At 41.5% G+C, this 13,586-nt stretch overlaps 1 protein-coding gene across 1 annotated transcript in view; it reads right to left on the bottom strand.

Moving 5' to 3' along the window:
- TTN (titin) overlaps positions 1–13,586 on the bottom strand; it is a 365,525-nt gene that overhangs the window by 330,427 nt on the left and 21,512 nt on the right. The window contains exons 4-6 of the mRNA XM_068247374.1: positions 8,665–8,952; positions 6,538–6,623; positions 4,155–4,387 (exon numbers count right to left, since the gene is read on the bottom strand). Coding sequence (XP_068103475.1) covers positions 4,155–4,387; positions 6,538–6,623; positions 8,665–8,952 — 607 coding nt within the window. The remainder of the gene's footprint in view (positions 1–4,154; positions 4,388–6,537; positions 6,624–8,664; positions 8,953–13,586) is intronic.

Raw genomic sequence — 13,586 nt, 5'->3', positions numbered from 1 at the left:
TTCTTCCACTCCCCTTGCATTTCCTTTCTTGCATTTTCTGGGTTAACCACATGATGTCACTATTTTACCTTGATTCAAACTGAAAGGCTTTGCAAGATCTATGTTCCTGTAACAGCAAAACAAACTTGTTCTAACTTTGCACTTAAATAAAACCTGTTGTGAAGGAAAGATGAAGGCAACTATATTTTTTTCCTTTTTTTTTCTTTTTTTAAATGACATTGCCTGGCTGTCCTGCTGATCTTTTGGCTTCAGTAGTTTCAGAGTCTGGAATTTCTTTTGCTCATGCTAGGCATATATAAACTGCACCATTTGCAGTTTATTTTTATTAAAAGTGATCTTTGTAAATTTCCATAACAGACTAAAGCTGAAATTGCAGTTTTTTCTGAGCCTGAAACCTGAGCCTGAGATCGGCCCAGTGCACACGAAAAACCTCTAGCAGATCTGCAAAATGCTGCACGTTTTTGAAGCAGATTTCAGAGTGATTCTAGGCATGTTTTCTAAACATGCCTAGCGTTTTTTGGAACGTTTTTGTGTAACAGATGTCATATTTTGTTACAGTAAAGCTGTTACTGAACAGATTCTGTAACAAAAACGCCTGGAAAACCGCTCTGATCTAGCGCTTTTCAGAGCGGTTTTCCACTTTCCTATACTTTTACATTGAGGCAAAAACGCCTCAGAAATCTAAAAAATGCTGCAGCCCCCAAGTTTGCGTTTGTGGAAAAAACGACCCGCTCTGGTGTGCACCATCCCATTCACTTTAATTAGCCAAGCGGTTTTCCCCCTGCAAGCATTTTAAAAAACGCTCCAGAACAGCTCTAGTGTGCACCAGCCCTCACTCACATCTTGCTGTAGGAGTAATTGGCTGCACAGAGAAGGTGACTATAACTCATTTCCACACCTGAATTAATCCATTCTGACACTCCAGTCTAGCATTTTCTGTTAAAACGCCATGGAATGACCGTGCTTCATATGCACCTTAAGAAAAACTAAAGCAAGCTGAGATAATATTTAATCCCTGCAGTGTATAGAGCTGAACTGAATGGACTGTCCTTTTTTCTCAGCAATAACAGTCACTTAATCACTTTAAAGTGTACTTCTGGGGAACAATCAAAAACGAATACATACCTAATGATGTAAAGTTATAATGCTCTTGCACATTGTGTTAGTAATAAGTGTCCTTAGTGTCTCATTTTAGCCTGGTTCAACCCCTTGAAGAAAACTGCCTTTTCTCTATCTCAAGCACTGGAGAGAGAGAAAAGACAGAGGCATTTTTCTTCAAGGAGGTTGAGCTACGCCCCGGAACCTGGCTGAACTGCAGCTCCAGAGCAACTTATTTCTAATATTTCTAACACAATGTGGCAGGGCAATATAAGTTGACATTATTAGGTACAGTGCTGTATCTGTTATTTGTGCGGCTCCAATATCCACAGAATTCCGATTTCCAAGTTTCCGCTGCATCTGCATTTTGCGGCAGTAATCAGAATACTGCGGAAATACTTGGAAACTTTAGACTAACCACAAGACTCGGAAGCACTGGACCAATCAGAAGATCAGTATTGTACTGCGGAAATTGGATTACAGCAGAATTGTTAAGCCAATCAGAGAATGCAGAAGTTTACTCTGGTTGCCGTTCGGAAATGCAGATCCCGCAGAATAGCGTACATCTGCCAAAAATAGTGGCATTTTTACACTTACAATTAACTTCTTGGAAAGCAAAAAATCCGTCAAAATCCAAAATCGATTTCCAACCATCCCTACTTTAAAGGCATTTGACCACTATTAATTCTGTTTTTGAATGTACTTGATCTAGGATCAATCACAAGTTTTCAAACACGAAACACTGCATATGAACCTTTTGTATTAGCCTAAGAAATCCAGCAGGTGGCATCCTACTTGACTTTTCTGAACAGCAGCCAGTAATTGTTTTATAACACTGTGTATTATTGGCCTAAGCCAGTCTGTCAAATGGCCTAGATGGAATAAGTGGGGAGGGGGAGCAGTGAGTAATTCCTGAATGACTCATAAGGCTGCTAATAAGCAAGTATCACGGTGACCGTGTAACCTGACATTTAGAGCATCAGTCAGGATCGCCAAGATCTCCACTTGCTGGGTGTGTTGAGCTCCTGTGAAATAACCAAACTAAGCCAGTCTGTCAAACAGCTGAGATGGAATAGAGAGGGCAATGAAGATGGAAGAGATGACTCATGCCCGAATTAGTCATCGGTCAACATTTAAGGCAAACTGATCTCACAGCAGCCATGGTAAATGACATTTAAAGTTTTCAGACTGGAATACTTGACAATCCACCTGCTGGGTGTATACAAAATAAATCAATAATATTTAGGGAATTAATAGATTTTAAAAAAAAGGGTTTGGAACTTAATGTGCATTATGTACATATCTTTTACAGCAGAACTGCAGTGGCCGTTTATACTGTGTTTAATATCAATGCTGTGGACTTCCACTAACAAATGCATCATTGCACAAGTAACATTTGTTTTGAAGATAGAAACCTTTACTTTCATTTTTCTCTGGGTTACGGTCACATGACTATGCCTACAAGAAGCACCTGAACCAGAGGCTTGCGGGGAGTAAATCCAACATTAAAAGATGAGAAAGTTCTCTGCCAGCATGGATCTGAGACAGCCATTTCCTACAGACACAATCATAAGACGAGAACATGGAAGAAATGAAAGTAGAGTTTTTCTTAGTTCTCTATTTCCTCCCCTTTCTTTGGTGCATTTCCATCACTTACAGCGCAAGGCATCTGTGCATTGGCAGCTTTAGAAGCTGCATGGTGATTTATCAGGAGAATTTTATGATATGAAATAGAATGAAGTACTGTCTCCAACATGTTTTATGATATGTCTCCTCTACCTATACGCAACCTATGCACGTATTTGTGCTTTTGACACTGTCTAAGTGTTCATTCAAATGTACATTGTACAGAAAAATAAGTGCTTTACTTGTGACTGTTATCAGCAAGGTAGGAAAAAGAACAACAGAAATCAGGCAGTAAAATAGATAGCACACACACAAAAGAAATGCTCACTCCCTGACAGCACTCTGCCACATATATAGTCTGCAGACTGCCCATCGGCCAATAAGAAGTGCAAATACATTACACCTAGTCTGAAGTACTTAATTAAGCAGAGGCTGAGCAATTCAGCCAATCGTTGGAGAGGGCCTCTCTGATTGGCTGAATTGCTCAGCCTCTGCTTAACTACAGACTAGGTGTAATGTATTTGCACTTCTTATTGGCTGACGGGCAGTCTGCAGACTATTTATGTGGCAGAGTGCTGTCTGGGAGTGAGCATTTCTTTTGTGTGTGTGGTAAGTTGAAGGAGTAGTGGGGGCAAGTTCCTGGTGGTGGCAGCTCCAGGGCTTGCCTGCGCTCCCTTATTGTGTTACATGCTGGTTTTGGGGTCCCGAGCAGTGGCAGTGTTTGGGGCCCCTGCCTGTCATGTGCACTAGTGTTTGAGTAAAATAGATAGCCTTGATGAGATCTGAAAAGAAAAAGATTTGATACTCATTCACAACTTCCTCTAGCAGCATAAATCCATCAGTCATGCGCAGAAGACCCATACTGGACACGACTGAGCCAGTTACTGGGCTGATGGCGGCTGAACGGCAGACCGTGGGAGGACGGCTTGGGACTAAGAAGGTTAATGTTGCTGGAGGAAGCCACGGGTGAGTATCAATTCTTCTTTTCAGATTTCTGGTCTACTTTAAGAGTCAAATACATGACGAGACACACACAATAACTCTCACTTCTGTTATATTAAGTAGCAATGTGTGACTGGACTGGCAAAAAGCTGGCTGTTGCCAAGCATTGGGAGAATCTAACTGTCACCCTTCCCAGAAAATATCTGTTGGGGGTTTATACTGTGTCTTATAGAGAATATTTTCCAGACTTACAGCCAGTACTGTCCCCTGGGTAGACATGCTGCATTCTCCATAATGTCAAATAAACAATAATGCCAATACAAAGAGCAAGAGCCCCTCATGTGTGGCTGCATTAGATTGCTTGTAATCACAGTACTGTACTAAAAAATACCACCAGCATGTTCACATAAATTACTTATTGTTGCTATAATCTTTGATTGAACTATTTCCTAAAACGAATAACCCCAAAATATCGAATTGCTTTTTACCTGACAGGTGAAGGTATTGGAGCTTTCACAGATCTCAAAGGTGATGGAGACTGGCGTACCGGTGATGGTGACTGCTGCCTCACCATCTGGACCTTAGTAGGAATCACTGGCGGTGTCGGCGACTTTGATAAAGGTTTTGGAGGAATTCTGGGAGGAGTCTTGTGTGGCAGTTGCCCTTCAAAAGTCAACTCAACTGTGGCACTGGCTCTTGAATCAAAATGAGCCTCTACTCTCTGTAAAAAGGAAAAACTCATTATATTACAGGGGTCTTCATTTTCCACCAAGCTCAAATTACACAAATTTCAAGTGAACCCGAGGTAAAAATAAACTGATGAGATAAATTGTAAATTGTATCTACCCTCTTACGTCTTCTTTTTTTTAGATATCCCACAGTTTTATTTTATGATTAAAAACGTAATGTTTTACGGTAGTATGCTCAATGGCACAGTCTTTCAAGTGTCACAGAGCTAAAATACATGAACTATTGACATTTATATATCATCTGAACGTAGAAGTTGTTCTCTTCCAGGAAAGAGTCTTAAGGCTGTAATTCCTTATCAGAGGGTTACGCTAGAGTCTGACTAGGTCCTAAATAACTCTTTCAGAAAAATATTTTTTTCACTGACAATCACTGGGAAATAATACTATGCAGAGATTCACTGAAGTTTTGTACTCTACAGAAATTCCCTAAAATTTGGTAGTTTACGGATATTCACCGAGACTTGTTATTCTCACCTTTACAAGGTGTAAAGCTTAAAGAGAAACTCTGACCAAGAATTGAACTTTATCCCAGTCAGTAGCTGATACCCCCTTTTACATAAGAAATCTATTCCTTTTCACAAACAGGCCATCAGGGGGCACTGTATGACTGATATTGTGGTGAAACCCCTCCCACAAGAAACTCTGAGTACGTACTCCTGGCAGTTTCCTGTCTGTGAACCTTGCTGCATTGTGGGAAATAGATGTTTACAGCTGTTTCCAACTGCCAAAAAAGCATGCAGCAGCGACATCACATGCCAACAGTATAAATGTCACCATGTAATAAATGTCAGAATGTAAATCAGGGATTTAAAAGATTTTACAATGGGCAAACACTGACTAAATCATTTATACATAATTATTGTAAAAATGAAGCACTTTTTTATTACATTATTTTCACTGGAGTTCCTCTAAGGCTTATACACACCTACCAACAATTTGCCTAATAGTCTTCCAAACTTGTCTGTTGGAAGATAAGTTGGGCGTGTGTACGGCTGAAAAACAACCAGATGACCAACTGAAAACCGGTTGTTTGCCAGATCCAACCGGAGGATCAATCAGACCAACTATCATGCAGATTGAAATGTGTGTACAAGTCTTTTAACCTACTTGCCGGTTATTCCGAGCTCAGCTCGGGGTAACCTGCGTAGGAGGATTTCTCAGGCCCCGCTGGCCCGATTTTCAAAAAAAATGTTTCCCTACAAGCATCTAGCACTTTGCTAGCTGCATGTGGTATGCGATCGCCACCGCTACCCGCCTATTCGCCGCTACCCACCGCGCTGAGCCGCCCCCCCCCCAGACCCCTGTGCAGCCTCGCCAATCAGTGCCAGGCAGCGCTGAGGGGTGGATCGGGATTCCCTCTGATGTCCCGACGTCCATGACGTCGGTGACATCATCCCGCCCCGTCGCCATGGCGACCGGGGAAGCCCAGCAGGAAATCCCGTTCTGTACGGGATTACCTGCTTACTCTGATCGCCGGAGGCGATCGGAGTGGGAGGGGGGATGCCGCTGCTCAGCGGCTATCATGTAGCGAGCCCTGGGCTCGCTACATGATTTAAAAAAATAAATAAAGTGCTCTGCTGCCCCCTTGCCACGGGAATTGGACCGGCAAGGGGGTTAAACAACTTTGTTGTTTTTGAATGCAAACATGTTGTGAAGTTTGTTGTTTAGCTTGCATGTACTGTATTTCAGTGAGTTGGTTGTTTAGTTGGTTGGCGTTTGTGTGCGTACTTGTCATGTAAACAACTTGTTGTGTGGTTGGTCATGTTGTGCGGTTGGCTGTGCATTACGTTGGACGTGTGTATGAGTCTTTATTCAAGTTGTACACAATTGCTTCTGTTCCCATTGTTTTTAAATGCAAATTATAAAAATATCCAAACTTGTTTCTTTAGCTCAATATTGTTGTATTCTAAGCACCTGTTGTGTTTGGTTTACTGTAATGTATAGCATGTTATGATACAAACACTAAATTAAATGATAAATAACTAGGAAAAAAATGATGTGAAAATACAGTAAGCACAGTGCTGTGCCATACAATATAACAACACAAGAGCTGTAATGTTTTCTGCATGATAACAGATAGAATGTTGATCATCTGAAGCAATTAAGGGGATGTTTAGTTTACCTTTTCGAAACGTGCTTGTCTTGTTTGGGTAATCTGAGCAGTCGATACAAGTGTCTTAGTCTTTTTGGCAGGTATTTCTTCATCAGCTGTTTAGAAAAATGTAATTTTAATCAGGATATTGAAAATGTATTCGATGAAGCAATACACAGAAAAACACTATATCAAGCTACGGGACATGACAGGCGTGAAAGAGTTTAGACGATTACGGCACTTTGTATGGGAGTCGTAGGGGATCTAAAAGATTTGATCTGTTCTTATCGCCCGTGCATCGCAAAGCGCTGTTTGTCTAATCTCGCACACATACTCACGTCGCAAGACCACAGACACGATTGCTTGTTGCAAGAGAAATGTCAATTGCATGAAAATAATTTTTAAAAAAATGTGACGAGGGTACGTAGCTTCAAGGATCCCAAAGAGTCATGATGCCATGATGCTGAGCAAATACAATGAAGTTAACAGTCACATTGGGGTGTATGCACTAAACTGCGTTAAGCAGAATTAGGTGTGGAAAGTTTTACCGCATAATGAGTAGAGCAGGATGCAATACAATGGGCTTGATTCACAAAGCGGTGCTAACCTACTTAGCACACCTAAAGACTTTTGGGCGTGATAACCATTGCACTAAGTAGGTTAGCACCGTTTTGAGGAATAAACTTGCGCGCAAAGTCCCGCGCGAAAATTCGGGTGGGCGCAGAAAGTTACATAGGGTTTAATGGGCGCATAAAACTTTACGCTCGCAAAACTTTATGCGCACTAAACTTTATGCGCGTAAACTATTACGCGCGCATTAGCACGCGAAGAGGCAGTTTGCACGTGATAAGCAGCTTTTCACCGGCGTGCTAACAGTTAGCACGCTTTTGTGAATCAAGCCCATTATATGCAATGTGGCTCACTCTACTCATTGTGCAGTAAGACTTTAGGCACGCAATTCTGTTTAACGCAGTTTATTGCATACGCCCCTTTCTTTCATAGGGCGGGCTTAATGTGGCCAACCCTACCCTGATTTGAAATACATTTCTTGCAGAAGATGACCACACCACAGTGACCAACTCTGCACTGTATAAGCTATAACTGGTTCCCATCTGGGTCTGGATAAGCCAACACCCAGGGAACCATAGCCTGCTTCAAACCAAATCTCTGAACCAGTCTCCTGTATGTAGAGAATATGTGAGCATAGCAGGCAACAGTTACAGACTGTCTGCAGCTGAACTGCCAACCAGTATTCTAGAACTTAGCCAGCAGTTGTCTTGTTCCTGACCTCCACAGGCTTGCTTCATGTTAACCAAGTCCAAGTGCTTATTGTGACCCTATGTGAAACATGACACAGTGGTCTCTACAGTTAGGCCTAATTTTAATACAGCCTTACCATTTTCTCTACAATGCTCATCTTCTACATAGAGTTGTGACTGGTTTCTCTGCTCTCAGTACTTTGCTGGTACCACCACAGCCATGTCTCACCTGCTACCATGATCCACAACTGCTCAACTGATCCACATGCTCCACAACTGAGCAGAGGCTGGCTTATCATGATGTGACTGTAACAGGAGCATGACTATGCCAGTGAATCCATGGCCTAGCACAGCCAACTTTAAGAGGCTGGTTTTGTGTTAAGAGGGGGAGATGGGTGCAGATGTTTTTGTGGCATAGCCATGCTTCCTTCCCATCTACACGACTATAGGCCAGTCCTCCTTACCCGTGTGGATGCCTTTTATGGTCAGGTGAGTGGGTGGGAGCATGGCCCTGCTCCTGAACCAGGGAGTACAGGTGGGACTATGCAAAGTGACAAAACAGACCCACTTGTCAAATCCAGCACTGTAGGAAGGCAGGTAAAGCGGAACTCAATGGCGTCTTGCCCTTAACAGACACTATACCATGTATAACACTAGTTTACTACAAGAGAGCAGGCTCTGTTGTTTGTCATTCCATGCTATTTCTAGTCCATGTCTTAGAGAACAGATATCCTCAGGGTAGCGTGAGGGATATCATTTTTTCGAACAGCCAGACTGCAACATAGCCTATGGTCAAGAATGATACCGTATGACTGTAACCTACTGTAACCTTGGTATTTTAACTATTCCAACACAAACTTGAATTAAAACATTCCTACTTGGAACTTTTATGATGTACCTTGAACTGTGAGTTCAGCTGTTGAAGTAGCACGTCCGACATTATTGGTTGCATTTACAGAATATGTTCCGGAATCTTCAGGGTACGCTTCTGCAATGATTAAACTGTAGAGGTCTCCATCTTGAAGGATCTGGAAATCAGGGGAGCTGTGGATTTCAGCTCCCTCTCTGTAGAACTTAACCACAGGTGTAGGGATTCCACTCACTCTCACGTCAAGTCGAACTTGACTGCCTTGTCTTACTGTCGTTGTCTGTAGTCTTTGTGTGAAGTTTGGGGGAGCTGTTTCGGCTACGGATAAGGAAAGAGATGTCACATGATTACATTGCTTGCCACACTGGAGTCCAACCATAAAATACAATGTTTCTCACACAGCAAAGATTCTTACACACACCTCAGCACAAAATTTTGTTGTGGATAGCATAAAAAAGGCAAGAAGAACCACTTTCAAAATTTTTCTTGACTTGCTTTTTGCCTTGAAAAGATTTGGAGTAAATGTCTCACACAGACAGCAATAAACCATTTGTTGTCAAATATAGAAGAATTACAATGGCTTTAAAAGTTTTCTTGCTGACATTAGCTTCCGGGGGCCACCGAGCTTCATGTTAGAGTCCCGATGGTCACCAGTACAGATAAGAAATTGTCAGTGGGATCCAAAACATTTGGATGTGTATACAAATTGGAACTGTCAAATCAAAGGCACTATCTTTCAGTTTCAACAGCCCACATCCAAGCTGCATAAAATTTGAAATAATGCAAGCCATACTTAATTGTATCTCTTGATCTCATTTTTAGTCAAGATAATCAATTCTCTTAGAAGAATTTCTCCTGCAAGGAGAATTCATGAAGAAGCACATGCCAGTTCACCAGAGGATTGTTTTGCACTTCTCCAATTGGCTGGCCATGATCATGTGAGCACACCTTACATTTTCTCCTTGTGAAGACCAATTGTGAGCAATTCGGGAAATACATATGGATCAGAAACATTGAACATGTGCTTCTTTATGAATTCCCCCTGCAGGAGAAATTCTCTAGGACAACTGATCTTCGCTAGTCTTCAGTACTGGGAGTACCTTAACGTGACACAGACAGCAATAGCACCTGTTCTCCATGCTTTCCAAAATTAATAAAATAAACTTTCTTTGGAGTCTACTCAGTTACCACAGCTAGATTAGTTCTACAGGTTTAATTCAGTAGGAAAAGTAATAGTTTATGGGATCACTGTCTTGAAAAAAAAATGTGTACATGTACTTATAAGTACATTTCTCCCAGAATAAAATGTAGTATAAATTACTATGTTCCTGTTACTAACAGTAGGCAGTAAAAATGTTCAACTAATACACCTCCTCATGGGGTATTCTCAGTATCTCCTTTACTTTTACAAAAGCAATCACTGGAAAAAATCTATACAAAGATGTCGGCTAGCCTCCCTACTCATTAGCACACTATTTTGGCAGTTGGACTGAGCAACTATCATTCAGTAAGTGCTTTTGCAAATAAAGAAAACACTGAGAGTCCCCCATGGAGATGCACTAGTCCAAAACTTGTCAGATCTGTCAGACTTTTACTGCTTACTGTAAATAAGATAAGAAACAAGTAATTAATAAAGCATTTTATTCTGGGAGAAATGTACTTATAAGTATGCATGCACATGTTCATTGTATATTTTTTCATGATAGTGATCCTTTAATGTTCAACATCAACACAATCATTTATGAAGATAGGTCAAAGCAGAAGTCAGGAACCTTTTTGGCTGAGACAGCCATAAACGCCACATATTTTAAAATGGAATTCCGTGAGAGCCATTATATATATTTTAAACAGGGACAGTAGGGCTCACGTCCCTATTGCCATGGTGATGTGCATACAGTTGATCCGCTGGGCAGCGGACGTGTCAGACACATCTTCAACTTCTCTTGGGTTTCAGCAACATCAGCAATTTCCCCGAGAGCCAGACAGGAGAAATACCGACTAACAGCTTGTACAATTAGCTAGCTGACTTGGGGGTTGACTCACTTTGTAGGACGCGAACCCCGCACTTTGGCCCAATAGCCTGCCTGTCAAGTGACAGGCAGCCTATTGGGACAATAAAAGTGTGGGGATCTCGTCCTACCAAGTCAGTGGACCTGACAGGGCCCAGTGAGGGACAATTGGAGCAACCGATGATTTTGGGGTAGAGCGAGTAAGTTAGTAGTGCATGCTACAGCAGTAGCATGCCTACATTGAAAATTGTATTTGTGCTGCCATACTAAGCTGCGCTGCTTGAGCAGTGTAGCTTAGTGAATCAACCCCTACTGATTTGTATGTGAGCCAGATGTAGCCATCAAAAGAGCCAAATCTGGTTCCCGGGCCATAGGTTCCCTACCCCTGGGTTAAAGAATACCTGAGAATATGAGCTGCTGGTGGTACTTAAACTAGACATGAACTCTTGCACTGGACAGAAGGAAAACATTTGGAAATGCACCCTGTGTGTATTTAGAGAGTTTAGCCTGTCTAATTCCCCCTCATCTGTGACTAATCACAAATTGTAATTTGATCACTTAGCTGTGTCACCTGACTGCCACAGCAGAGAGCTCATTTGTAAATACAGTATGTTAACAATATGTCTGCACCTATGAAAGCAGGAAGTAGACAAACTGCAGATTTATTGCAGGATGCGGTGTGGCAAAATTGCTGTACTGCAACCGCAGCCTAATGTATCCCTATATATATATATTATATTATATATATTATATTATATATTATATATATTATATTATATTATTATATATATATATGTTCACACTACCTACGCTGCGCGAAAAGTGCCCGATCTAATGCTAGTGCCAAACTGTGTGGCTTCTGGGGCGAACTAGGGCGATCTGCGTTGGCCCAGAAGTCATGTTAGTCTATGGCGACACATGGATTTTAAAAATGTTGATTTCACAATGTTATGACATGCATGTGCGGAAGCGGATTTTTACAATACACTTCCGTGCACTTCCGCATTCCCGAAGCAGGAAGTGACCGCAAGCGCACATCACTTCCTGCTTGGCTGGTGGCCAGACAGGGGACACCGCTTACTAACGCAGTGTTCCCTAAAGGCCTGTTTTTGGCGGTGTGGTGGGGTGCGCACTGATGTCGGTTTATAGTGTGAAACCGGCCTCAAGGTTATTATGCTGTTGCTTATCTTTTAGAGCTGAGATGAAGTTCTGAGTTCAGGTCTGCTTTAAGAACTGTAGTTGAGAACCAACATTAGAACTAGTGTACCTACATTTAGATTATTCAGTTCTTCATACATGCCTTTTTTAAAGAACTATTCCTTGTTTGAAATTTCAATGTGATTGTATGGAACTATGCACACTTTCATTTGTAATTGCTCTTGACATGTTGCTTTGCATTGCATTTATCTAAATGTAGCATGTGTTGTTATGCTGCCTTTGAAGTGCTTCTTTGACTCTTCTGAGGTTAGTCTGGATAAAGACAATGCAAATGCACCTTCTGAAGGTAAACACAAACACAATTCAAATGCAAATAAGATGCGTTCAACAGTGCTTTGAACAGCTACTCTCATTTACATCTGCTTTAGATGCCAATTACCGTGAAATATACTTAAGCTGTGTTAGGCAATATAAAAAATCACATTTGTTAAAAAAAGATTCAGCTTAAAGAGACACTGAAGCCACTTTAAAAACTTGATTTTACCTGTTATTTAGCTTAATGAATATGGCCAGTGCTAAAACGCCACATTCCCGCGGCAGAACGAGGGTTTTATAACCCCCAAATCCTGGGGCAAAAATCCATGCTTTCACTTGACAAAGAGCGGTTTATCCGTTCGAAACGGCGACAGTCCGTTGTGATTGGAATTGGGCTGCAATGGAGGCGTAACCTATTCTGGAGGAAGTCCTCATGCTAGTGTTTGCAGCTAAGAGCTATATCTACTATTAAGAGCTATAGTTACATTCTGGGAGTCCAGATGTCATGGCTATTTTTGTTCACTCTTTTTGTGAATAAATACCCTTCTTTTTAAGAATTGGCAAGTGCTGGTCATTTTTACTTTTTTGGGGCAAAAATCCATGACTTTTAGTCGTGGAGTTTGCTGCCCGGGGAGGAAGAGCTTAGCACTGTAGCTCTGCCTCCATTAGCGTCAATCCTCAGCTGATCGCCGCCTCTCCCCGTCCCTCTCAGTGAAAAAAGACTGAGAGGGGCGGGGAGAGGTGGCGATCATCGGGGATTGACGCAAGCGCTAAGCTCTGCCTCTACGAGGAAGTGCTCCTCGGTTTTCACCCAGGGATTTGGGGGTTATAAAACCCGACCAAGAATTGAACTTTCTCCCAATCAGTAGCTGATACCCCCTTTTACATGAGAAATCTATTCCTTTTCACAAACAGACCACCAAGGGCCGCTGTATGACTGATATTGTGGTGAAACCCCTCCCACAAGAAACTCTGAGGACCGTGGTACTCCTGGCAGTTTCCTGTCTGTGAACCTTGTTGCATTGTGGGAAATAGCTGTTTACAGCTGTTTCTAACTGCCATAAAAGCATGCAGCAGCTACATCACCTGTCAACAGTAAAAATGTCACCATGTAATAAATGTCAGAATGTAAATCAGGGATTTAAAAGATTTTACAATGGGCAAACACTGACTAAATCATGTATACTGTACATAATTATTGTAATAATGAAGCACTTTTTTGATTACATTATTTTCACTGGAATTCCTCTTTAAGCTAATAACAGGTAAAATCAAGTTTTTAAAGTGGCTTCAGTGTCTCTTTAAAGCGGAATATAACCCTGCATTTCAACTTTGCTGTAAAACATTATTTACAGCATATTATATGCAACCAGCATTTTTTTTTACTAGACCAGCATTGGAAGGGTTAAACACAGAGGTTTAAAGTTCCTGGAGAGATATGCAGAAGTTCAGATAGATACATTTTACTAA

The sequence above is a fragment of the Hyperolius riggenbachi genome, chromosome 7 (assembly GCF_040937935.1).
Source record: "Hyperolius riggenbachi isolate aHypRig1 chromosome 7, aHypRig1.pri, whole genome shotgun sequence".
Classification (NCBI taxonomy): Eukaryota; Metazoa; Chordata; class Amphibia; order Anura; family Hyperoliidae; genus Hyperolius; species Hyperolius riggenbachi.
The sequence above is the reverse complement of the archived record's forward strand: the minus strand, read 5'-3'. Positions and strand labels throughout refer to the sequence as shown.